The following is a 27,963-nucleotide window of genomic DNA, read 5'->3' as shown; positions in this document are numbered from 1 at the left end:
TTTGGAGGGGGCTGTACCATCATCGTTACATCAGAAGCTAAAGTTAGTGTCAGCGGGTCGGTTGGTGACATTAAATGTCGTAGAGGATATCATAGCGGCTGTAGCTAATGACGCACCTTACGTGGAAGCCAATGATGATGCAGTTTAATGCTCTTTTCGATCTTTGGAGTTTGTAAATGCAACATTTATTTCTGAAGGGAGCAAGATTCCTATACCGAAAAATCTAAGACCACGAAGATGGGGTTACAATTGTTGGTGAGAAAAGGAGCCTTACCCGGAAGAGGATTAGGGAAATGTCTCCAAAGAAGAACTGAGGCTCCAGTGCTGAAGGAAAAACAAGATCGCTTTGGCTTAAGATATAAGCCAGACATAAAGCAGAGAATGAAGGAGCTGGAAAAAAGGCGAGAAAGGAGAAGGGCACGCCTAAATGGAGAGGAAGTTAAATGGGAACCAATGATAATTCCCCACATATCCAAAACCTTTGTATCAGGGGGGATCATTCATCTTGAGAAAAGTGTGCTGAGGGAAGAGAGCATCAATGCCATACATGAGAACACGAATGAAGATGGGATTATGTTAGATATCTATCCTTATGAACCTGGGAGTGTTCTAAATAATTGGACTGCAGAAGAAATACCTGAAGTTTTTAGAGCTTTCTCAGAGTAATATTCAAAACATGTTTGTTGTTTTAGCCTAGAGAACAATGAAAACTTTTTGTGAAATGTGCATATGTCTGAACATCGTTCTTTTAATGGAATATGTCTTTGCAATTATTTTTTTAGCAGATATTCTTTCAAGATTCTTTCATTACTTTTGCATTAATGGTCATTTTGGGTTCTTCCATTCTCTTGGCTTTTCTTCCCAAATCATTCATTCATTAATTCATAAACATACCATAAATAAATACTCTTAAATTCATACATTCTTTGTATATTCTTTGGTACTCATAACAGGTCCTCGGATATCAATGACGTGAGTGACTCTACTATGGAATCGAAAAATCTTTTTGAGCAGGATATGTGTTTAGAAGGATCTCATGACTTTGAAGATAACATAGGTTGTAACCTATCTCCAGACTTGTTGAGGATGGTAGAGCAGGAGGAGAAACAAATCCTAACTCACAAGGAGACGGTGGAGACTGTAACCCTAGAGGAAGGAAAGGTGGTGAAGATTGGAACATGCATGAGCGAAGAAGCAAAACAAGACTTTATTGAGTTACTTCGAGAGTTCAAAGACGCCTCCGCATGGTCATACCAAGATATGCCCGGGTTAAGTACCTATATAGTAGTTCATCGTCTTCCTATAAAGAAGGATTACAAGCCAATTCACCAAAAACTCCGGAGGATGAGGCCTGATGTTGTACTAAAAATAAAAGAGGAGGTTCAAAAGCAATTTGACGCTAGGTTCCTACAAGCGGTTAAATACTCATAATGGGTAGCCAATATTGTACCCGTCCCTAAGAAAGATGGGAAGGTATGAATGTGTGTAGATTACGGAGATTTGAATAAGGCTAGCCCGAAAGATAATTTTCCCTTGCCTCACATTGACACCCTGGTGGATAACACGAAATGAGATATTCATCCATTGAAAAGTTATGTTGCACCCTGATCTGGACGACACGGAGATTAAGTTAATACATGCTCTATCATACGACTTGGCTAATTTCAAAGTTAGACCCTCTAAAGTATATGATGGAGTCAACTGCGTTGAATGGGAGGATGGCTAGGTGGCAGATACTACTCTCCGAGTTTGATATAGTCTACATAAATCAGAAGTACGTCAAATGAAGCGCGATAGTAGAATTTTTGGCCAACAGAGCTTTAGAAGACTATGAACCTCTAAATTTTGATTTCCCGAATGAAGATTTGATGTATGTGGAAATCGCTGAAGAAGATTCCCACGAAAATAACCTTTGGAAGCTAAACTTTGACGGAGCTTCGAATGCTATGGGCAATGGAATTGGGGCAGTCCTTGTGTCCCCTAATGGAGATTATTATCCTTTTACTAGCAAATTGGATTTTGATTGCACCAATAACATGGCTGAATATGAAGCTTGCATTATGGGCACCCGGGCAGCCACAGAGCGAAAAATTAAGATACTAGAGGTATACGGAGACTCTACATTGGTAATATACCAGCTCAGAGGAGAATGGGAAACAAGAGACCCAAAGTTAATCCGCTACCGAAAATTGGTTCTAGAATTGATCGAGGAGTTTGACAGTGTCACTTTTTGTTATCTCCCGCGAGACGAAAATCAAATGGCTAATGCTTTAGCCACTTTAGCCTCTATGATCAAAGTAAACAAATCAGAAGACATGAAGCCTATCCAAATCAGCATTTATGAAGCTTCGGCTCCTTGCTACAGTATTGAGGAAGAGGAAAACGATGACCATCCATGGTATCAAGACATACTATGATATCTTAAGAATCATGAGTACCCCGACCATGCGACAGAAAATGATAAGAGGACATTGAGGAGATTGGTCATTGATTATGTCCTAGATTGAGAGATTTTGTATAAAAGGGAAAGGATCAAGTATTGTTGAGATGTGTGGATGCTGTGGAGGCCAAGAAAATTTTGGAAGAAGTGCATGAAGGTATCTGTGGAATGCATGCCAACGGCTTCACGATGGCTAGACAAATTATGAGATTTGGGTACTATTGGTCCAGCATAGAAGGGGATTGCATTAATTATGCCAGAAAGTGCCACAAATGCCAAATTTATGGTGAAAAAATCCATGCACCTCCTTCACCTCTTCACGTTATGACTTCTCCATGGCCTTTCTCCATGTGGGGAATGGATGTCATCGGGCCAATATCACCAAAGGCTTCTAATGGGCATCGATTTATTTTTGTGGTTATTGACTATTTCACTAAATGGGTGGAAGCTGCTTCATATGCTAATGTCACGAAGTCAGTAGTCAGCAAGTTCTTGAAAAAGGAGATCATATGTCGATATAAAATTCCCGAAAGGATTATATCTGACAATGCGCTGAATTTGAACAACATCTTAATAGCGGAAGTTTGCAGTCAGTTCAAGATCAGACACCATAATTCGTCGCCTTATCACCCAAAAATGAATTGTGCAGTGGAGGTAGCTAACAAAAATATCAAGAAGATTGTAGGGAAAATGACTAAAACCTACAAAGACTGGCACGATAAATTACCTTTCTCTCTCCTTGCATATCGAACATCTATTAGGATTTCTACTGGGGCAACCCCTTTTTCTCTAGTCTACGGGATGGAGGCAGTATTACCCATTGAAGTTGAGATCCCTTCTCTTCGAGTGTTAGCTGAGCTAAGGTTAAATGAGGCCGAATGGATTCAATCTCGATATGACCAGCTGAACCTAATAGAATAAAAGAGGCTAAAAGCTATTCGTCATAGTCAGATGTATCAAAAATGAATGATGCGAGCCTATAACAAAAAAGTTCGTCCCAAAGAATTTCATGAGGGGGACTTGGTGTTGAAAAAGATTCTTCCTCTACAAAAGGATTTTAGAGGAAAATGGATACCAAATTGGGAAGGACCTTATGTTGTAAAGAAGGTCTTTTCTAGAAGAGCTTTGATCTTGAGCGAGATGGATGGTAAAAGCCTGCCAAATCCTATAAACTCGGATTCAGTCAAGAAATACTTCACTTGAAGAAAGAGGAAAAATGTGAAAACCCATGAAGGACGCTTTAAGTTCTAAAAAAATGATGAAAGATGAAAAAGTAAAAAGGAGAGGTCAATGTGAAAACCCGTAAGGGGCACTTTGAGACCAAAAGGGATTTGAGTTGAAACCCGAAAAGGGTGACTCAAAATTTTGATCAGAGTAGGCATGTGGTGGTCTTGTTATACTTGAATCAACAAAAAAGGGTAGGTGATATCTTGAGGCATCGACAAAGCCTTGTAGATCACCTAAACACATGTCAAACTCAGAATGGGCTTTCAAAAAGTTAGTATAGAGAAGTTCAAGCTGTGATATCTGGGGTACCTAATCTTCATACTATTTATATTGAATTTGTTGTTGTTGGAATACTTCTTTCTTTTCAGATACGTGTTCTCAATCAATTCATTTTTATTCTTGATAATTTATTCATTTCGTGCTATGCTTCCAAATCAATTTTATTTTTATCCATTGTTATAATCTTTTTGCAAGCATGTTGAATTGGAATAATGATTAATGGACTAATAATACTTTCACAATGGAAGTTTTGCATATTACTCTAGAAGCTTTTTAAATGATATAGGAACCTAAAACAGGACTATTGTTTAGAACACACCAAGTTTAAAGGGTGAAATGTTGAAGAAGAGAAAGTTTAAATTTAGACTATCTTTTCGGATTTTGTTGTCCAAATATTGATGAAACAAAATGACAAGATGCCGTGTCAGTGACAAAGCTTCAATGAAAAAAACAAACAATGATTACCGAGGGATAAGAAGAGGTTTCTAGGAAGAAAAAGTGCTACAATGGTGCATAAACATTTGGTATGACACCTTGGGAATGGTGTAAAGCTAAAAAGATTCACGTCCTATATCCTCGAATTGCAGTAGGAGAGAATTGAGAAAGAACCAGACCTTATACTCCTAAATTATAGTGGGAGGAGGATGATTCAAATTTTATGTCCTAAAGTTACAGTGGATTAAACTTTGAAGATTACAGTGGGGGCAATCCGGTTGAGTACGATATGAGCGTTACCAATCGGACAAGATAGCATTCTGATGTGTTGGTAATAAAACCTTGATGAAGAACGAAGAATAACAACCCAAACATTAAAATTGGATCATTTTCATGACATTTTGAATTCATGCACGCACGTCTAGTTAGGAGCATTTGGTTCATTCTGATCATATCATCCTAATCACTAGACATAATTAAGTCCATAAAATAGATTATACAGGTCCTATTCCCTAGATAACAAATCAGTGAAGATAACAGATCTTGGCTTCCTGTATTGGCAGCGAAGTAGATCGAATATAGTAGATCTTGTCTTCCTGTATTTGCAACGAAGTAGATCGAAGATAGTAGATCTAGTCTTCCTGTATTGGCAGTGAAGTAGATCGAAGATAGCAGATCTTGTCTTCCTATATTGGCAGTGAAGTAGATCGAAGATAGCATATCTTGTCTTACTGTATTGGCAGCGAAGTAGATCGAAGATAGCAGATCTTGTCTTCCTGTATTGGCAGTAAAGTAGATCGAAGATAGCAGATCTTGTCTTCCTGTATTGGCAGCAAAGTAGATCTAAGATAGCAGATCTTGTCTTCCTGTATTGGCAGCGAAGTAGATTGAAGATAGCAGATCTTGTCTCCCTGGGCAACAGTGGAGTAGATTGAAGATTGTAGATCTTGTCTTCCTGTACTGGCAGTGAAGTAAATCGAAAGTAACAAACTCTATCTCCCTAAAGTTACAGTGGAACAGACTGAAGATAGCAAATCTTATCTCCCTAAAGTTGCAGTGGAGCAGGTTGAAGATATGAGTCTTATCTCCCTGACATTATAGTGGAGTAGACTAAAACCACAAATCTTGTCCCTCTAGAGTTGCTGCGAAGAAGATTGAAGCTACAAGTCAGACCTTTCTGAAGTGCAGCGGAGTAGAGCGAAGCAACAAGCCACAGTGGATTGAAATAAAGCAACTTGAAGAGAAGCGTCAAGAGAAGTCAAGATTCGGCGAGACTGGGCAAAATATTGGTCTTTCTAGATCTTTGCTCTTTACTCGTTACATAACAGCGAGCAAAGAGGGGCAGTTATACAGCCCAATATATTGCCCAGCCCAAAACCCAGTACCCATTACAAACCCAACCCAAACCAACCTCAAGACTAAACCCGAAGCCCAGCAGGCCCAATAACCTAACTTTAGCCCAAAAGAAAAAAACACATCTGAGACAAATTAAACCCTAGGTGCGCCGCACCTAGGGGTCCTTAGCTCAGACGACTTTTGGTCTTCTGCCAGCGCTGCCTCTATTGCATCAACGTGAGTGGCGCACCCCACTTGCCACTGACACCCCACTTGCACCGCCTCAAGTCCCTGTAAGCAAAAAAAAAAGCAACAGAGCAAAGGAAGATAAGGGGAATCGGCTATAAAAGCCAAATTTTTCTGTAATTTGGGTTTTTTTTTCTTTTTAAGTTTTTTGTAAGAACACTTAAAAAAAACAAAAACAGATTCAAAAAAACAAACAAACAGATTCACTCCAAGGTGATTTTCATTTCGCATCTCTTTTCTTTTTTATACCCGTTCATTTTTATTTTTATACATATATATATTTAAAAAAGTTCATATTCGCGCAAAATATCAAGAAAAAAGTGGCTGAAATGATTTTTTGAAGAAAAATTGGGTTTAAATACCCTGAATGAAATGGCGCCGTTTGAGGCCCCCTGATCCGCGTTTGACCCGACCAGCCTGCCAAGGATCCGCGTGTTTTTGACTGTTGGGAAATTTATGCTTTAGGCCCTTCTGCATTTTAGGTTTGATGCGATTTAGTCCTTTTACGATTTTTCTTTATATTTTAATTTGGACAGTAGATTTGTCTCGTTTTTAATTTGATCCTCAATTCGTTGGGCCACTGAAGAAGGGACGCGTGGCCTAAAATTGGGTTTATTTCCCATTTGGCCCTTCGCTCTTCCACACCCTTTCATTTTGGTCCTTCCTTGTGCAATTTATTATGGTTTTGACCTTTCAATTTCATTTTTATCTCGATTTAGTCCTGTTATTGTTGTTTTCATTATTATTAATCTAATTAGGTTATTATTATTATTATTATTAGTAGTAGTAGTAGTAGTAGTAGTAGTAGTAGTAGTAGTAGTAGTAGTAGTAGTAGTAGTAGTAGTAGTAGTATTAATATTATTGTTATTATCATTATATTTCTATTTATATTTACTTATGTAAATTTTAGATATATGTGTCTTATCATATTATTATTATATAATTGCTTATATATATACATGTATACATATTTTTTCTAACTTATTTAATATACACATAAATACACATAAATACTCATTTTTTTATACATATCTATATACATGTATATCTATATACTTTTTTTCGCACGAATATGTATATACATACTCATATATATATATTTTTTACATATATTAAAATATGTATATTTATATATATTATCTTATTTTATTTTTTATAATTCACAAATATATTTTTCTTATAAGTACACATATATCTTTATATTTTATAATATTTACACATACCTACATACATGTCTATATATATTTCATTTTCATAAATATATATACTTACATATACTTCATACTTTCAAAATATATTTTGTTTATATTCTCTATATTTTGTGATTCATATATATATATATACCTATATATATACTTTTTTATATTTGATAATTGTTATATACATATATATATGTGCATGCATACTTACATATATTTTCATGTGTAATAGTTTTAAATATGTATACATACATATGTTTTTCATATTTTCATAATTTTATACATATATATATGTATATGTATATATTTTCATATTTTTATAAATTTGATAATTTTGTCAATTTATTTATTTACATGTCTGTTATTGTTATTTTTCTTGCTTTAGTTTTCATCTGTTTATTATTTGTTATCGTGCCTGCATGATTTTTTTTATATTAGTCTTATTTATTTATCTTTTGTTTTGCTCGTGATATTTTACTTACATTATCATCATTATCATTATTTTACATCCATTTTCACTCGGATTCGTCAAAATACGAAAATTTCAAACTAAAAACAATACTTGATATTTGGGATCTTCGAGAGAATTGAGCTCTAACGTATTGGGTTCCAATTTTCTTCGTTGAATCTAAACAGTCAAGAGTGCTCTTTAAAACAAAAACATAAATAAAAAAGCTCATTATCGAGAATTCAATATGTTGTGTCCCAATGCATTGGATATGACACGTTGTTTTCTCGAGACGATGATTTTTCTAAAAAATGCAATATTCAATGTTTAATCTTTTGAGAAGTTGTGCCCTAACGTATTGGGTTGCAATTTTTTCACATGACGTTAACAATTGAATCCCCTTTTAAATTTTATTGTGCAAGTTTTTAGACAAGCTCATTTCTGAAAAGGTAAAATATTGTGCCTTAACGCATTGGGGGTGACGTTTTCTCTTTTCGAAATGAGAGGGTCTTAACAAGTAACCTGATTTATATAAGTTTTCTTTTAAAAAATAATGATCATATTTTAAAATTCTTCAAAGTTTTCAATTTTCGACATTAAGACATTAACTAATCAACTAGGTACCAATTTTGGGCGTTACGAGGGTGCTAATCCTTCCTCGTACGTAACCGACTCCCGAACCCTTTTTTTTGAATTTTGTGGACCAAACTTGTTGTTTTAATAAAATTAAATTGTTTATTAAAAACAACCACTTTTACGAGGTGACCCAATCACACCTCATCAAAAAAAGATTGGTGGCGACTCCCGTTTTTTTTTTTCGTTTTCATTTTCAAATCCAAGTTGACCCCGTTTTCATCAAAAAAATGGTGTCAACACCAACCTGAATATTGTAATGGGAACAGATTGTTGAAGAAGGTTTTTAAGCGCAGGAAGCATGTCAAGGTCCTTATCAGCTTCGCTGTATTTAAAATTAGCTCTAAATAAATTAGAGTCACATATAATGAAAATTTTAAGGTTAACAAATTTTACACAACGTTCACCTCAATAAAACAAGTAATTTATTTATTTTTCTTAAGAAAGAGGTGACAATATGGAGATAGAAAAATTTACCGCGAGTCTTAAATCTTGAATTTAAAATAATTTCTAAAAGTAATTATAAGAACATATCGGGGGGAAAGTTCATTTAGTTTCAAAATTTACCATCTATATGACAAGTTGGTTCAGTTCCTGTGGAAAGCTTTTTGAACTTCTAGGATATTAAAGTAAAATTGCACCCTTAATGGAACGCACATGTCTACTTCTGTGCCAACTATAGGAAACTGGACCAAAATATAAAGTTTTACTCTTTTGATATAACCAATAAAAGAAAACTAACACAAAATTAATTTTACTCAATTGATTAGTTAATTCGATTCTATAGGAACTTATGTTAGTTGTAGCATCAAATTGAAGTAAAGTAAGAATAATGTAAAGAAATAAATGAAAACATGTTTTGTTAAGTTCAAATTTAGCTCATTTTCAGCGCAAGGAGGGCGAAAGACATCAAATAGCTTCTGCGGGGAGTAATTATGAGCATCGGTCTTGAAAGCAGCCAAATCGGCCTCGAACACAAGGTTTTTGCATTTTGCGCTCCAAGTGGTTTTGATGCTAGAAAAGGAATTATTTTCATCAATGGCATTGCATTCTTTCTTGATTTCATTATACAACGAGCTGTTTATCATCTCCCGAGAGAAAAAGAAATCAATTTTTGCAATTTCGTCTAGCTTTTTACAAAGCATTAGGTTTCCCAACTGTTCAAAATAGTTACAATTAAAAAAATAAAATAAAGTTCACAACAAAATCTTTAAATTAACATTGAATTGAACCTAAGCATGTTTACTGGAGAGTTGAGCTGCAACACATGTTATTTTTGTTCTATCTGGGCCCAATAAAGTTCCTAAAAGTATTTCAGGATAATTTTAAATTTTTTATGTTAGTGTCGATACTTAATTTAAATGAAAATTTATTGTCTATGATGTCAGTAATGAACAATAATCAAAGTCATAATGATTTGATCCTAAACGTAGAAGTCGGTATCCTAATCCAATCTAATAAATCCAAGCCTTCTCGAATTAGGCAAGTTAATCAACCATGAACATTTCTAACTAATCCTTCTATGCAAATATGCATTAAAGTGGAAATTAAATTTGACTAATTAGATACTGTTTTACTTACAACCAATCCTTTGAGATTAAATTTGGACTTCTTGGATTGCTTGTTGTCGTCGAGCAAAGCATTAGCAAGATTTGGTACGAAGTGTCCTAAAAATAAAAATCCACAAATTTAGTTGAAGTAATGAACATGTTATATTGTTTGTATTGTTGCATAGAGACTTATTCATTACTGGTATTAAGTCGAGATAAGTTGATTGTCATATTTTTTATTCAATTCAAGAAGTATGTTAAAAAAATAATTTATGAATTCATGTATTTTTTTTTTGAATTATTTAAAAAAAACAATTGTTAATTTAGTAAGAAATTTGATTAATTATTTGAGTTTGAATCTAAAAAAATAATGTTGCATGCTTGATAGAATATATATTAGAGAAAAAAAACTACATGCTAGAGATCACATTATATTTTGTTTCGCTAGTCATTAAGTATATTTTGGTGTATTAAAAATATGTTGATGTACAACCAAATGAGAGAAAGAAAAACAAAAGAAATTGTTCACCTGCAAAACTTGATCCAGCTATATACAGATCTTTGGACTTGAAGACTGGATATTTTTCATACCATTTTTGCATGAATGTAAGTAATATTTTATCTGTACGAAACAAATAATTAAAAAATATCAATATATATAATACCCAAACCATTTTATTTAATAACGAAGAATATACATTCTGATCTTACTAGTGCTGTCATCTCCGTTATTATAATCAATACTTGAGTTTGAATATGACCATACAGATCCAATAGGGGAGTCGATGAACAATAGATTTGACACTAAAACATATATTAGACAGAATTTTATATAGTATGGAAATAGAAAAATGTACATATATATAAGAAAGACAATGCAATTCATTTAAACACAATGAAAACTAGACGTTGTGTAATATTTTATGGTTCTAACACATTTAATATTTTCTGATGAATTTATATGGATATGAAAGAAATAACTATGAAACTAATATACTTACACACACACGCAAAATATCAATAAAAAAATAATCATAGGAAATTAGACAACCTTTGTTCCAAGAAAAGGAATTTGTTTGGAGACCATGAGCATCTGTCGTAACAATGAAAAGACCAACACTTCCAAAGGCATCTCCAACTGAAGAACACCCTGGTCCTGAATAGTATTACACAAAAGATTTTATTGTATGTGAGTAATCAAACAAACTTGTCGGCCAGGCTTAAGTAAAGCTAGAAAAATAGAGTAATGGTTTGATCTAATGTAATTACTAGTGTAATTCGACAAGTATTTAGTATATGTTTAAAGGTATGGCTTTTCAGATGAGTTAAAAAATCGTAGTCAGATCAAGGCTATAAATTTAGTGCTAGGGATGGACATAAACCTAAAACCTTTGCATGAAAACGGGCTAAATTGAATCATTACTATCTAACGAGGGGCAAAAAGTGATAATGTTTCCATTCAAAGGGGCTAAAGGGGGTTAAATTTAAATAAAAATTTTTTGGAGAGGCTAAAAAAGAACTTGTAACATTGAACCGATGGGGCCGAAGCCCTAGCTTCCCCTTGGCTTTAAGTGGCTCATGGTGAACTTTTTCTAACTCATTAGTATAGGATACCTACTAGGAAATCCACATAACATCAGAAACTACAATAAAAGGAATTTAAAGAACTTAGCCTCCAGTTAACCAAATTGTGAGGGGTTAAGGGATCTTTCTCAGCTTCAACAAAATAGTAAAAAAAGACTTCGACCATCAACATTTTCATCCACTTCAATATATCCAGCAAATTGCCTGAAATTGACATCTGGTTGTCCTGGCAATTTGCTTATCAAATTATTCATTGGGAAGGCATTGGAATCAACTCCAAGTAGAAGAAAAAGGAAAAGAATAAATATTACTCCTCGAAATTCCATTCGAAATGCTTCTAATATCAAAGAAATAAGGGTAACTAATGCTTATTGAATTCTTTACTTTCTAATACTTACTGCACTATTTATTCCATGTAATTAAGTGTTATTTCATCAAACTATTTTCGCAGATGTTCAAGGGACAATGCAAACATCACCATACTGGGTTTCTTATTATATCATTGTAGAAGGCATTTAATATTTGGTTTTCTTTTATAATATCTGGTTTCGTTCTTATTACTACTTTTTTTTCAAACGTTTGCAGATATTATAATGCTTGCAATCAATCTCTTTTTCTCATACTGTACTTTTAAGTTTTATATTTGCATAAACTATCATCTACAGCTCCAACAAATTACTAAATCTTAACAAAAGTTATGCAATAACAGAGGAAATAAATGAAAGAATGAAAAGTTGATATCTAAGCCTAATTTGTTGGCATCTCGAACCGGCAAATAGGACAATAATGGCTCTGCTTCAGCCAGTTTTCGATGCAATCCCCATGAAAAGTATGAGAACAAGGCATCCGAGAAGCATAAAACCCAACTTTGAGCTCCTCCAAGCATATCATGCAATCTTTTTGGTCTTCATCTTCTACTCTTACCATCCTTACCATCTCCTTAACCAATGACTCTTTAGCCGGAACCATACCATAGTTACTGCTTTCAAACTCCAATACCGATTCAGCCAAAGCTCTTCCCATCAAAACCCCGTCACTGTCCACAATGGAGACATGTATTACTGATCGCAAGGGCAAGACTTCCCGATTAGTTCCTATGCTACGCATCCCACGTACAAAAATTTCATTAACAAAGTTGTGATAAGCAAGGGAGGCCGTGTTGATCCGGAGTCTTCTAAACGTGGGAAACAGAACTTGGTCAAACAGGTAGTGGTTTTCCAGAATGTCGAGCTCGAAACGAAAGGTTTCTCGTAAGGACGTATGGTTGGTGATGGTCGAGATGTCTGCTGAGAAGTCATGGTGGACGGGTATGAAAACAAAGTCAATGGTTAATTCAATATTGATGAATTGGGAAGCAATTGTTAACATTAATGGGAGACAACATTAATGGCAAACAATACAAAGTGGTGCAAGTTTAGCACCCTAAAGTTGACTTTGAAAAAGTGGCATGGGATAATTTTTTTTTTGGTCCTTGAGATAATGGGCTATTTATTGTTTGGTCCTTAAACCTCAACTATAAATAGGCCTTCTCATTTCTCATTTCAATCATCCCAACCAATCTTTCTTTCTTAGTTTTCTCTCTTCTCCCATTTGAGAATTCTTAAGGAATTCTATTTGTTTGTAATACTTTGGAGATAGTAAAGTTATCATCTGGTGTTAGTGCCCGAGGACGTAGGTATAATTTACTGAACCTCGTTAAATCTCTTGTGTTCTTTCTTGTCCTATTTTTCTTTCAATATTTGAGGGTATAATAGTAGTATTTAATTGTGCTATTAAATTACTATAGAAGGGATATTCTGTCTAAGGAAAGACTTGGTATTTAAGAGATCCATGTGATCCACCTCTCTTCCCTGGGAATTGAACTTTGTGTGATTTTTTAGTACAATAATTTACTCGCTTCCGACCCTATTGGAACAACAGCAATATCATGAGATTGCGAGATGATGTTGTCTTCAAAAGTATGCTGCTGAAAGATATCATACTCGTATGGGGTTGAAGCCATTAAGAAAAACTTCAGAAACAAGAGAGCTTTAAAGCAACCAGACTAAGTTTAAACTTGAGAAGAAAGAAAGCTTTAAGAAATCAGATAAGTTTCTAGTTATCGTAATACTATTTTATAAGACGTCAGTGGCGGTTTAAAAGTATTGGATTAGAAAGAGGAAATGCCATTTGTTAAAGGGCTATATTATAAATATTCCAATTGTTGTAATAGAATTTATAAGTGGAATGAACTCCGATTTCGACTAGGAATTGGAAACCTATGAGCCATTTATTATAATCCACTTGTAGCTTTAGGAATTCGAGGATTACTTCATACATACTCCATACTATGCTACGAATTGTCGATCTCTAAAACCAGTAGAATCTTGTTTAGCTTGGACGACAGAAATTTTTGGAACTACAGTTGAGCTTAAATTCCATGGCTGCCTTTCCATTTCCCTACACTTTCTCTCTCACGAAACCTTCCATTTCAAAGTCCTTAACTACCCGTCACCATGTAAAGCTTCTGGTTTCACCTACGACCAGGAAAAACACTTCAAACACTTGCAGCTGCAGTGCCCAAAATACCAGTTGTGGTCCTTCAAATTCCCCATAAAATAATTATGCCGAAATGATTACAATTAAGAATTAAACTAGTATAAAGTACTGCGGATGAAAATTTTGAAAAGAACCTAATGGAACTCATTTATAGCATACGCACTTATTAAGATTGAAGACCACCTATTGTATTACAGATAAAGGGAATCGAATTTACATGCTTAAAGATTCAAAATATTTGCCTTAGATAAAAATGTCAATGACTCATTGGTTTAAGTGTTACTCTTTTTGACGTTGATTGTGAAGTCAAAATCAAATTTGGCCTTTCCCCAGCTAACAAAATTTTTAAAGGGATCGAAACTAAGTTGTAAGTTTTAAGGGATTAAAGTATAATTTTAATAATTATATTAATTTATTGTTTCATAATTTTTAAAGAAAATAAATTGAAGTTTTATCACATTAGGGGTTTAGAATGCAATTCAACTATTATATTAGCTTATAATTTCATAATTTTTAATGAAAATAAAATGAAATCCCCACCATTTTTAGGGACAGGCCTCTATTTATATCTTGGCATTGTTTCTATATATTAATAGTGTATCAAATAATTTAGGGTTATATTATCAGTGCAAACTTTCTATTATTTATCTATAATCTATAATAATTTGTGGAAGAATATTTGATGTATTGTCGGTGCATAAATCCTATGCACCATTAGTGAATAAGAATATGAGGAGGACTTATAAATAAATATTAATAATTTTCTTTAAGCATAATTAAAAATAATTAATTATAAAGAAACCTTAAAACCCTACAATGTAAACACGAGATCTTAAACAAAATAACTCCTATGTAATGTTGATTGTAAAGGTTTTAGTAACAAGTTAAAAAAATTAATTAAGCCCTTTTAAAATTTAAAAATTATAAAAAAAATTATTTTAAAGTTATAAAATTTTAAATTTGTAAAAAATTTATTAGAAGAGAACAATACCGACCTATCAAAATCTAATCGTTATAAGATTTTTAAAAAATTTACCCAAGCCGGTTGGCCAGAAATTTCGTCTGTCACTTTTGACACGTTTTCTTTTGGTGGGATTATTGTTTTGGTGTTCCAGACGCTTTTCATCTAGTTTTGGAGGAGGATCTAGCAAATCTCCACATAATTGACGATAAGGAGGATGCTTTCAAGGAAGCAGCGGCTGTTATGGAAGAAGATTACAAGTTCTGTGTGGTGGGAAGATGCTTAATTGACAATGTGGTTCATTTTCCTTCACTGTGAAATACGATAGCTGATTTGTGGCATCCAATAGGAGAGATTTCTATTACGAATCTTGGTGGTAAAAGTTATTTGTTTCAATTTTTTATGCTGTTGACCTGAACAGGATGTTGGAAGGTACACCCTGGTGTTTTAACAACCATCTGATCCTGATTCGAAAGATGTGATGACCCCATGACTGTCCCCTTGGATTTTGCTAATTTTTAGGTCTAGATTCATGATCTTCCCCAGGTTCTGTGGCATGCCAGTTTGAAAATTTTTTGGGGGGTTATAAAATATATGGCACTTCAATTTCAGTAATAAGATCATGAAGGTATATGCGGATCAAAGCTCAGATAGATACCAGAATGCCCCTAAAAAGGAAAAAAAATGTTAGCTGGCAAGGATCGAATTGTTTACGCTTGATTTCAATATGAAAAGTTAAGTCTTTTCCGTTTCTTGTGTGGCAAACTGTGTCACGGTGAAAACTTTTGCCCAGTTTGGGTTAGGATTGTTTCGAGCTGTGTTACCTTTGGGTGGGATGCTTCTTCGCTGGCTTCGATGAAAAGAAGAATGGTTGGTCTTAGTCGGTGGTTATGTGAGCCTGATGGTTCGACCACCTCGAAAGTAGAAAAGGAAAGTGGGGTTTCAATGAGTAATTCAAGGGATGATGGGAATCATGGGCGGTTTTTAAGGGATGGATTGGTTATTCCTTATCAAAAACTCAATCATAATCTAAGTGGTGCAAAAATTATGGGAGGTGAGAGGAGTGGGCCACTGATAAAATCCATGGAAAATGGGCCAAATATGGGAGGCCCAAATGTTAGTGGAGCAATGGAATTATCTTAGGATGGAGAAGAGAACCCGATTCCAATTGTTGAAGGAAAAAAAGGCAACGAACAGTGGGTGAGTCTTCTACTGCTGTTCTCGAAGGTGAAACAGAAGAACGCCATGAGATATTGACTAGCTCTGCCAAGCAGGGCGGTCGGGCACAATGAAAAAATTAAGCTAGAATGTTCGTGGTTTGGGAGACTGCAGACAGTGAATCATCTCAGGAACAAGCTGAGAGAAGTTTCTCCCCAGATTTTTTTTCTCATTGAAACAAAAATTAGTGCAAAGAAAATTGAAGGTGTTAGAAGTGTGGATTTTAGAATGGTATCGATGTAGGGGCATTGGGCTCTAAAGGCGGTTTATCGTTGGGTTGGAAAAATGGTTTCTTGGTGAGCTTGCGTAGTTTCTCAAACTTCCACATTGATGTAGTTATCAAGGATGATGAACGTAACATAATTAGAATGTGGGACCTTATTTGCCAGATGGGATAGGATCAATTGCTGCCATGGCCGGTGGTAGGCGATTTTAACGAAATATTATTCTCTTTTGAGAAAAGAGGAGGCCGTACGCGGTCAAAAAGTCAATGAAGAATTTTCGTAATGTCTTGGAGGAATGTGAATTGACCATTTGGGGTTTAATGGCAGATGGTATACTTGGGACTTGGGAGAGAGGTAGGCTAGCCTCGAATAATATTAGGAGCGTCTAAATAAAAAAAAAAGTTTGATATACATTAACGGATAAATTATTTATCGCTATAGACTTAATTGTACTATAAGTCATATGAAAGTTTATTTACAGTGAATTATGAATAGAGGTAAAATATATTGTAGGAATATTTATTTTCACACCCCAAATAAAAATAATAAGCATTTTTTTGAAAAAATCAAAATTTTATTAATTAAATGAAATTAGGGAATGAAAAACACGAGGAAAAAAAGGGTTACAAATGATCTAGCTCATATGTAGAGGTGATCATGGGTTGGGCTACCCGGCCCAGCCTGACGGCCCGCCTAAAAAATGGGAGGGTTCGGGTAAATATATAGGCTCAAAATATGGGTTTGGGTAAAAAACTTTTTTGGCCTGGGCCCAGCCCGGCCCGAATTATATATTAAATATATATATTTTTACTTTTAATCAATTATACTTTTTAACTTTCATGTTTCACTTTCGTCATCAGGTCGTGCCCTCCTTTTTTCCCAATTCCAAAATCAAGCTTCAAAATCCCTAACCCTTTTGGTGTTGTAAAATTTAATATGGGTCGGGCCGGGCCAGGCTCGGGCTTAGTAATTTTTTTTTGGTCATGCTTGGACAAATTTTTAGGCCTATATTTTGGGTCGGGCTGGGCTCGGTCCTAGAAAATGGGCCTAAAATTTTGTCTAAGCCCGGCCCGAACCCAGCTCGGCCCATGATCACCTCTACTCATATGTAATGTATATACTAAAAATTAACCTTATACTTATTTATTATTTTTTCTCACATGAAAATAAATTTATAAGATACTAATAATAATATATTTGTTCCTCGACAATACTCTATGGTTCAGCTGTAGGTTCGAACTTTGGAGACAATATTGTTGGAAGAAACAGTCATGAACCCGAACATGGACCATAAAAAGGACATACATAATATCAAAAATACTCTATGATTCAGCTTCAGCTTCAGATTCTTCTTCCTTCTTTTTTTCTGCTGGTGCAACTAGTTTTGCTTGTTGCTTTTGATCTTCTTCACACCATGTGAAACACATATATATTAAAAGCAATATCACAAACACCACTGTGATACATACCATCACTACCATATATATTCTTTCCTAACTTATCTTTAAAATCTGTATTTTCAAATAAAACAATTATGTTATAAAATTATAATATGAGTTCGAGTCTCAATATCGACTACTAAAGAACAAATTTTTGCATGCATGCATGAATGAGACAATAAAATAATTATAAATAAACATATATACAATGTTGAAGAAAAAATACCCATTCTTGGTAGCTAGCTCAAAATCTTAATAAAAGCCAATTTGGTTGAAAAATTCTTCTTCTTCCAATGGTAACTCCAAGCTTTAGTGTGTCTCTATTTATAGTAGTTTTATGCTTAACTTAAACTAGGGTTATTTAAACACTTTTTTTTAATTCAATAAATGAGGATGTGCTTTTAGGATTAAGTATAGACTGAGATATTCGGATTTAAAGTTTGCCATGTTAAAGGTTTTGGTTACATGGGAATTTAGTTTAGGCTTATGTTTTGTATTCTTGTAATGAGTCATTGACTGATGTTTTGATGTATTGTTGTGTGAATTTGTTGTGTTGAAGTTTCGGATTCGATAGAACCTTCTACGAGTAGACATAAAGGTAAGGACAAAATAGTTTGAGCTTTCGGCTTTTTGGCAAAAGCGTAATTGGTGAGTGTTTGGAATAATTACTTGTGGACATGTTTCAATGCATTATTTGATAATTTAGTAGTAGCCTAAACCCCTACTCTAAATTCCAAGTGTAAGCTTTCTCATACCTATGTTATCTTGTGAACAAAATGTTTATGTGTTTGTGAATATGTGAATTGAAATGAGATGCTACAACATGTGATATGTGGTTATGATAACTGTTGTGAAGGTGCAAATATGTACATGTTAAATGTTAGTGATAGTGTTTTGCTAAAAGATGAAAATATGCAGTGATTGTGCAAGGATAATCAATAAGTGATATGTGATTGGCTTTGAATATATTGACATTGTGATCTTAGAACCATTGGATATAGTTGACATGCCATAGGATTGTGAGAATTCACCTATATGTACAGTGATTTTAAGCGTTGAGACCCTGGGACATGTTGGAAGGATAAGGGAATGTGAGATAAGCTTCATTCAACAAGACATGAGAAGGGAAATAAGGAGAGTGTTAGCTTTATGCTACATTGGGATATGTTTGACTCTATGAGTCTATGTTTGGTGTGCTGGAGATCCGCGTATCTAATGAGTGATGATAGAGCTCTCTTTTATGTTTCATAGCTCAAGTGCCAAATTATCTTAAATTATGAATATGTGTGTATTGTGATATGTGTTTATATGACATGTGACCATTATGCAATTTATCTATAAACCTGTCTTTGAATATTGTGATATATGCTTGAATGTTAGGTGATTATATGTGTAATAGGATATACGCTTAAAAGTGAATATGTTTACCATGTAAAAGAACTAATAATAATGCACGAGTAAGTATATTATAACACTAAAGTTAGATCTTTAAGGTTAGGCTATATGGTTGTTTCGTTGATGCTTAATGAATTGTTTGCATGATAGTTATTCTAGGCATTTACTGAGCTTGTTAAGCTCAATCACTCCCTTCTTTAACCATTGTAAATTAGTTATGTGCCTATAACGGCCTGTTTTTCAGTAATGTCAGAAACAATGGTTTTGGGGCCACAAATTCAACAAGTAAGTTCGTAAATATTATTATTTAACATTTACGAGTCAAATTTGGTATTAAAAAAGTTTTTGATATGGTAATTTATGTTATATAAATGATTAATTAAGTTCAAGTGGTAAGACCCTAAAATTAAGTGGTTTTGTAACACCCCCTAACCCAAACCGTCGTCGGAACAGGGTTACGAGGCATTACCGGACATATCAAACAATTTACAAATAATTCTAAATAAACAACCAACATATTAAAATACTTCATAAATTGTTATAAATTTGTACTAATTGATTTCATTCATTTTTTTAAAATTTCGGCAGCATTTCGACTTATTTTACATTAAACCCCCTGCAAAATTTCAAACATAACTAACCCAATTTCAGTATTTCAACCAAGGCATTTATATACTTAATCCTACTTGACATATAGACATAACAACTTAAGTAAATAAAATCCTATTATCATTTCTAATTAACACATAAAACTAACTAAGCCATTTCAACTTGATACCAAAGCTAAAAAAAAACTTATACCATTTTTCTAATATAATCATCAAAACACATAATATCTTACTTTACAACAAAACTATATAACATGCCAAAATAACTATTATAAATCCTATGTACATGCCACTTTCTCTTAAAGGAAGAAAACATCACCAAAATCTTTATGTCGGAGTCGGGATTGTCCTGGATGCTGAACCGAGACACTAACCCCTTTTTAACCTGCGCACGGAAACAACCGTACGCTGAGTATTTTATACTCAGTGGTATTACTATAAATTAAACTATTTAATAATAATAAAATTTCAAATATTGACCATAGTCTTTAAAAAAAATCACTTTAAACTAAATATAAATATTCATATATCATTCCATAAATCTGAAATTTATATATTTAAATATTTACATACTAAATCAATTCATAATTTATATCATACATTTTTTTTCTCATATTTTTCAATAGTGTCAAATCAACTAATCCCATTTTCAAATTTCCATTTCAATTATTTACCCTATTAACAAGGCTCGGACTCTGACAGATACGCGGATTCCACCCAAACACACCAAAATATCCAACCTAAACACACCCGAAATAATTTAAATCCTCCATAACACACCAGTATATCATAACCTCCCAAACACACCAATAAGGCATTTAATGCCTCTTCGGATATACCGAAGCATTTAATAACATAGTCATCTTCTCGGCCGAACTACAAATCTCCTCATCACATTACAAATCCTATGGCATGCCATTTGTATCCAATCTAGTCCGATAAGTTAATAGGGTATTATTTTACTTTTCCTATTTCGAATTCATTTCCACAACAATTTCAAATATTCAATCAATACAAAACATCTATTATTTCAATTCACATATAATTCAATATACACATATTCTTACTTAATTTCAAATGTTAATACTTACCTTCCTTTAAATGTCTCATGAATACAATTTCAAAATAGCATTTATTAAATAGATTAAGTTATAGTAATACAAACCCGGAATACGCGTTTACTCCTCAACGATCTTTTCTTTTCCTTTAGATGCTGATGCCTCGTTTTCCTTGTTAGCTACGAAAATAATAATTATTTTCACTTTTAATTATAATCATTAAATAATAATAATAATTATATTAACAATAATAATAAAATTTTTATTCAATTCCTACTTATTCCCAATTTAATTCTAACTAAGCTTACTTATTTTTCTAACTTAATTAACACTCTATTTCTATTCAAATTCCTTCTAAATCCAAATTTATCTACTAATTTTTCAGCATTTTTCACTAATTTCGAATTTTCCTCAATTTAATCCCTAAAATTCAAAACTTATAGTTTAGTTCACAATTTAATCCTTTTATCAACTCTAACTAGAAACTCTATCAAATAAACCCTCAATTCCATCATTTATTCAACATAAACCCTAATTTAAGGCTTTTATAACTTAATCCCAATTATGTAAAACTTACAACTTAGTTCACAAATCATTCTTTTTATATATTCTAACTAAAAATTCTATCAACTAAACCCCTAATTTAACAACTTGTTCAAAATGAATCATGTTCAAAAACCTATGAACTTCCATAACCTCCACTTAACTTCAACAAAATTTTGTTTTAAAGCTTTTAAAATATCAAAATGAAGAGGAAAGGGCTAAATTTAGCTTACCAATTAACTTGAAGCTTTAAATCCTTAGTTTTCCCTTTTATTTTCTTTCCCCTTTTCTTCCCCTGTTTCGTCTCTTTCCCTGCTTCTTTTCTAGCTATTCTGTTTCTTTTCTTCTTTGTTTCTTTCTTTCTTTTACTTTATATCTTTTATTTTAACTAATAATATATTAAAAAAAATCTTTTACTTATTAATTAAGCACATATTTATTTTATTACAAGTGTACCCATGTAATTATTACTATTACACATGTCTTCAATATTTACCATACATTTGTCATCTTTTTTTTTTTTAATATAATACAATATAATATAATATAATATAATATAATATAAAGCATAAAAATCTAAGATTTTTATCACTTTACCGTCCATTTCTTATTAATGGCTTAATTGCCATTTAATCCTTTTTTTATTAATCTATAATTCAACTTTTACCCCTAGATCAATTTAGTCCTTTTTTTTTTAATTTCTCTTAATTAAACTAAATTCACCCAATTAATACCTAATTAAACACACAACTAGTCTAATAAATATATCTAATAATTATTTTCGAACTCAATTTACTAAGATGGAGGCCCGATAATGTACTTTTTCGGTGCTTGTGAATTTTGGGTCATTACATTTCTCCCCCCTTAATAAATTTCGTCCTCGAAATTTACCTGAGAAGAGATGAGGATATTGTGCTCTCATCGTCTCTTCTGGTTCCCAAGTCGCTTCTTCCACACTATGGCTTCTCCATAAGACTTTTACTAAAGGAACCCGTTTATTTCTTAATTCTTTCACTTCTCGTGCTAATATCTGAACCGGCTCTTCTTCATAAGTTAAATCAGATCGAATTTCAATGTCTTCAGTGGGAATAACATGAGAAGGATCCGATCTATATCTCCGAAGCATCGAAACATGAAAAACATCATGAATCCTTTGTAATTCCGGAGGTAAAGCCAATCGATAGGCAACCGGTCCGATTCTTTCCACAATTTCATACGGCCCAATAAAACGTGGACTCAATTTTCCTTTCCGACCAAATCTTAAAATTTTCTTCCATGGCGAAACTTTGAGGAATACTTTATCACCAACGGAATATTCAATATCTCGTCGTTTCAAATCTGCGTAAGATTTCTGTCTGTCGAATGCGGCTTTCAGTCTATCTTTAATCTTTTAACTGTTTCCTCTGTCTCTTGAATCAATTCTGGCCCAATCACTTTTATTTCTTTTAATTCTGTCCAACATACTGGTGATCGACACCTTCGACCATATAGTGCTTCATACGGAGCCATCTGAATACTAGATTGGAAACTATTATTATAAACAAATTCTGCTAATGGCAAATATCGTTCCCAACCTGACGTAAAGTTGATAATACAAGCTCTCAACATATCTTCCAAAATCTGAATTACCCGCTCGGACTGTCCGTCAGTTTGTGGATGAAATGCAGTACTAAAATTGAGCCGAGTTCCCAGTGAATCATGTAATTGCCTCCAAAATTTCGATGTAAATCGAGGGTCCCGATCTGAGATTATCGATACCGGAATACCATGTAATCTAACAATTTCCCGGATATAAACTTCGGCAAGCTTCTGTAGTGACCAATCAATTCTGACTGCTATAAAGTGAGCAGACTTGGTAAGCCTATCAACTATCACCCAAATAGCATTCTTTTGCTTGCTGACAACGGTAATCCCGTAACAAAGTCCATAGTAATACAATCCCATTTCCACTCGGGGATACTAATAGGCTGCAGTAAACCTGTCGGTACCTGATGTTCTGCTTTTACCCGTTGACAAGTCAGGCATTTACCAACATACTCGACTACATCTTTCTTCATCCCTGGCCACCAATACAGTTCTCGTAGGTCACGATACATCTTCGTTCCACCTGGGTGCAAAGCAAAAATACTATTATGTGCTTCTCGAAGAATCAACTCTTTAATCTCAGAAGTAGTTGGAACACAAATTCGATTCCGAAATCTCAAACAATCATGCTCGTCAATACTAAAATTTTCCACCATACCAAACTGTATCATTCTCTTTTCTTCATCAACTTTCATCTTTTAGCTGTGCTGCTCTGATTTGATCAAACATTACTGGCTTGACTCTTAACTCAGCTAACAAACTTCCATCATCATTAATACTAAGCCGAGCAAACATTGCCCGTAATTCAATCGCTGCTTCCTGCTCAATGCATCTGCTACCACATTTGCCTTTCCTGGATGATAATCTATAACACAATCATAATCTTTCAGAAGTTCTATCCATCGTCTCTGTCTCAGATTCAACTCCTTTTGTGACAGAAGGTATTTGAGACTTTTATGATCGGTATATATGTAACATTTTTCACCATAAAGATAATGCCTCCAAATCTTCAATGCGAAAATTACAGCAGCTAACTCCAAATCGTGTGTCGGGTAGTTGCGTTCATGTGGCTTCAACTGTCGAGATGCATAAGCTATTACTTTTCCATCTTGCATCAATACACAACCCAAACCATTCAAAGAAGCATCACTGTACACTATGAAATCTTTCCCCGATTCTGGTAAAGTTAAAACCGGTGCCTCTGTCAACATTTGTTTCAATGTCTCAAAACTTCTCTGACACCGATCATCCCAGATAAAAGGAACATTCTTCTGTAGTAACTTGGTCATCGGAAAAGCTATTTTCGAAAACCCATTTACAAATCTTCTGTAATACCCAGCCAAACCAAGAAAACTACGTACCTCTGATACATTCTTTGGTGCCTTCCATTGAACAATTGCCTCAATCTTCTTCGAATCAACTCTGATTCCATCTGCCGATACTACATGTCCCAAAAATACCACCTCTGATAACCAGAATTCACATTTGCTGAGCTTTCCATACAACTGTTTTTCTCGTAAAATCTGTAACACAGTTCTGAGATGCTGATCATACTCTAACTCTGATTTCGAATAAACTAATATATCATCAATGAAAACCACCACAAACTGATCTAAATACGGCTGAAAAATACGGTTCATCAGATCCATGAAAGCAGCTGGAGCATTAGTCAATCCGAACGGCATCACTAAAAATTCATAATGACCATACCTTGTACGAAAAGCTGTCTTCGGCACATCACTTTCTTTACTTTCAACTGATAATACCCGGACCGCAAATCAATCTTCGAAAATACCGAAGCTCCTTTTAGCTGATCAAATAAATCATCTATACGAGGCAACGGATACCGGTTCTTGATTGTGACTTTGTTCAACTACCGATAATCAATACAAAGCCGCATTGATCCATCTTTCTTTTTAACAAACAATACCGGAGCTCCCCAAGGTGAAATACTCGGTCTAATAAATCCACGATCTAGCAAGTCCTGCAACTGCACCTTCAACTCTTTTAATTCAGTGGGCGACATTCGGTACGGAGGTATAGAGATTGGTGCTGTACTCGGGTACACTTCTATAGCAAATTCAACCTCTCTGTCAGGTGGTAAGCCCGGTAGTTCTTCAGGAAATACATCTAGAAACTCACATACAGTTCTGATCTGACTACACTGACTACCCACCAAATCAGAATTAATAACATAAGCTAGATATGTTGTACAACCTTGTCGAAGCAATTTACTAGCCTTGATTGCTGAAATAATACGTGTCGATCGACTAGTACGAATACCATTCACCTCAATTCTGTCTCCATCCTCTGTCTGAATACCGAACCTCTTTTTGTAACAATCTAAAATCACCCCGTATTCAGATAACCAATCCATCCCCAGTATTATATCAAATCCCCAAATGGCATAATCAACAAATCAACGGAAAACATTTTATCATGTATCATCAACGGGCATCTCCGACATACTCTATCTACAGACACAGTTTGTCCCAAAGGGCTAGACACTTCTATTAAAATTCTAGACATTTCAGATTTTAACTTTCTCAGTTCAACCAGTTTTGAATTTATATAAGAGTGTGAAGATCCGGGATCAATTAAAGCATAAACAGGTTCAGAATATAGTAAGAATATACCTGTTACTACATCATGGGCGTCGCCTTCTTCCCGTGTTCTGACAACATAAGCTCTGGCGGGTACTTTCACTTCAGACTGTTGAATAGCTATATCACTGCTCCTCCTAATATTTCCTCCCCTTAAGAGTGAACTACCTCTACCTGACCCTCTGCCTCTAGCAGTAGATACTGATCTCTGAGATGCTGCAGGTAAAGCACCTTCATTTTTTTGACAATCCCGGATGAAATGATCTGTAGACCCGCATCGAAAGCATCGTCGGGTTTTCCTCCAACATTCGCCCAAATGCTTCTTTCCACAGTGTTCACAGTCGGGGATATCAATATTTCGTGAAGGTCCTTTTACACTACCGGTAGAAACAGCAGTCTGTTTGCCTCGATTTTTATCTCCTCGATCTGATCTGAAACTTGACTTCCAACTGTCTCTGAATTCTCGGGATCTTTCGGTAGAGGACTTGAAATAGTAATGCCAGCTCGTTTCCCAGTCGATCTAGCTATCTCAGGCTTTTATCCAAACCCAACACCTGCTCAACCATCTTCGCTCTCTCTACTAAATCTACAAATTCTGTAATTCGATGTGACACCAGCTGTACCCTGATCTCATCTCTCAAACCCCGAAGAAACCTTTTACAACTATCAGCTCTGTCGGTATAAACTCAAAAGCATATCGGCTGAGTCTGGAAAATTCACGTTCATAATCTACAACAGACAGGTTACCTTGTTTCAACATCAAAAACTCCTGCCTCTTATCTTCAATATACAGCTCCCCAACATATTTCTTCTGAAATTCTTTTTGAAATAAATCCCATGTCACATATTCTTAGGCAGATGTCGTATTACAGATTCCCACCACAAATAGGCTTCTCCTTGCAGTAGAGAAACAGCACAAATCAAGCTCTCTCGGGGGGTACATTCTAATTGCTGTAGAACTCGTTTAGTTGATTCCATCCAATTCTCTGCAGTGGATGGATCAATTCCCTTCAAACCCAAAAATTCAGTAGCACCGTATTTTCGTAATTCTTTGATTGGGGCCCGTCTAGTAGTAGGAGTAGATATCGTAGCAGGTACAGTTCCCGCTACTCGTTGCAAAGCATCAGCTATAATTCTCAGTAAATGGGAGTCATCTCTGTCTCTAACATTTTCCCGTTCTATATTAGGTTGGTTACCTAATGGATTTACACTCGGTGTAGCTGATTCTGTTTCATCCAATTCTCTATCTCTGATATACATTTCTTGATCTACATCTTCCACGTGTTCATTCGACATTTTAACTATAAAACAAAACAAATAATTATATCAGCATCCAAAAATCCCGACTCAGTTTGACTCGATTGTGGCATGTACATCTAAACTCAATTCTGAGCCCGATTTAGTCCGAGAATCGACTAAACCCATAGCTCTGATACCACAAAATGTAACACCCCTAACCCCAAACCATCGTCGGAACAGGGTTACGAGGCATTACCGGACATATCAAACAATTTACAAATAATTCTAAATAAACAACCAACATATTAAAATACTTCATAAATTGTTATAAATTTGTACTAATTGATTTCATTCATTTTTTTTTTAAAATTTCGGCAGCATTTCGACTTATTTTTACATTAAACCCCCTGCAAAATTTCAAACATAACTAACCCAATTTCAGTATTTCAACCAAGGCATTTATATACTTAATCCTACTTGACATATAGACATAACAACTTAAGTAAATAAAATCCTATTATCATTTCTAATTAACACATAAAACTAACTAAGCCATTTCAACTTGATACCAAAGCTAAAAAAAACTTATACCATTTTTCTAATATAATCATCAAAACACATAATATCTTACTTTACAACAAAACTATATAACATGCAAAATAACTATTATAAATCCTATGTACATGCCACTTTCTCTTAAAGGAAGAAACATCACCAAAATCTTTATGTCGGAGTCGGGATTGTCCTGGATGCTGAACCGAGACACTAACCCTTTTAACCTGCGCACGGAAACAACCGTACGCTGAGTATTTTATACTCAGTGGTATTACTATAAATTAAACTATTTAATAATAATAAAATTCAAATATTGACCATAGTCTTTAAAAAAAATCACTTTAAACTAAATATAAATATTCATATATCATTCCATAAATCTGAAATTTATATATTTAAATATTTACATACTAAATCAATTCATAATTTATATCATACATTTTTCTCATATTTTCAATAGTGTCAAATCAACTAATCTCATTTTCAAATTTCCATTTCAATTATTACCCTATAACAAGGCTCGGACTCTGACAGATACGCGGATTCCACCCAAACACACAAAATATCCAACCTAAACACACCCGAAATAATTAAATCCCAAACACACCAGTATTATAACCTC

The 27,963-nt window shown here is 34.3% G+C and overlaps 4 protein-coding genes across 4 annotated transcripts; 1 reads left to right on the top strand and 3 right to left on the bottom strand.

Moving 5' to 3' along the window:
* Positions 1 to 1,868: 1,868 nt before the first annotated feature.
* On the top strand, positions 1,869 to 2,417 carry LOC107941986 (uncharacterized). The gene has a single exon (XM_016875621.1). The coding sequence runs from the start codon at positions 1,869 to 1,871 to the stop codon at positions 2,415 to 2,417; it is 549 nt and encodes a 182-aa protein (XP_016731110.1).
* A 9,706-nt stretch (positions 2,418 to 12,123) lies between these two features.
* LOC107941984 (E3 ubiquitin-protein ligase SIRP1) lies at positions 12,124 to 12,483 on the bottom strand. Its single transcript, XM_016875620.1, has one exon. The coding sequence runs from the start codon at positions 12,481 to 12,483 to the stop codon at positions 12,124 to 12,126; it is 360 nt and encodes a 119-aa protein (XP_016731109.1).
* Positions 12,484 to 22,261: 9,778 nt separating this feature from the next.
* On the bottom strand, positions 22,262 to 24,376 carry LOC121217287 (uncharacterized; the record flags this gene model as incomplete). Its single annotated transcript, XM_041092808.1, has 4 exons — positions 24,306 to 24,376; positions 23,634 to 23,797; positions 23,349 to 23,467; positions 22,262 to 22,750 (listed from the first exon to the last, which is right to left on the bottom strand). Coding segments are annotated over exons 1-4 (843 nt in total), but the record flags the coding sequence as incomplete, so codon positions are not given.
* Positions 24,377 to 24,817: 441 nt separating this feature from the next.
* Positions 24,818 to 26,843, bottom strand: LOC121217286 (uncharacterized). The gene is made up of 4 exons (XM_041092807.1): positions 26,418 to 26,843; positions 26,191 to 26,358; positions 25,581 to 26,031; positions 24,818 to 25,287 (listed from the first exon to the last, which is right to left on the bottom strand). Exons 1-4 carry the CDS (start codon positions 26,841 to 26,843, stop codon positions 24,818 to 24,820), a joined length of 1,515 nt encoding a protein of 504 aa, XP_040948741.1.
* Between the last annotated feature and the right edge of the window lie 1,120 nt (positions 26,844 to 27,963).

The sequence above is a fragment of the Gossypium hirsutum genome, chromosome D05 (assembly GCF_007990345.1).
Source record: "Gossypium hirsutum isolate 1008001.06 chromosome D05, Gossypium_hirsutum_v2.1, whole genome shotgun sequence".
Taxonomy (NCBI): Eukaryota; Viridiplantae; Streptophyta; class Magnoliopsida; order Malvales; family Malvaceae; genus Gossypium; species Gossypium hirsutum.
The sequence above is the reverse complement of the archived record's forward strand: the minus strand, read 5'-3'. Positions and strand labels throughout refer to the sequence as shown.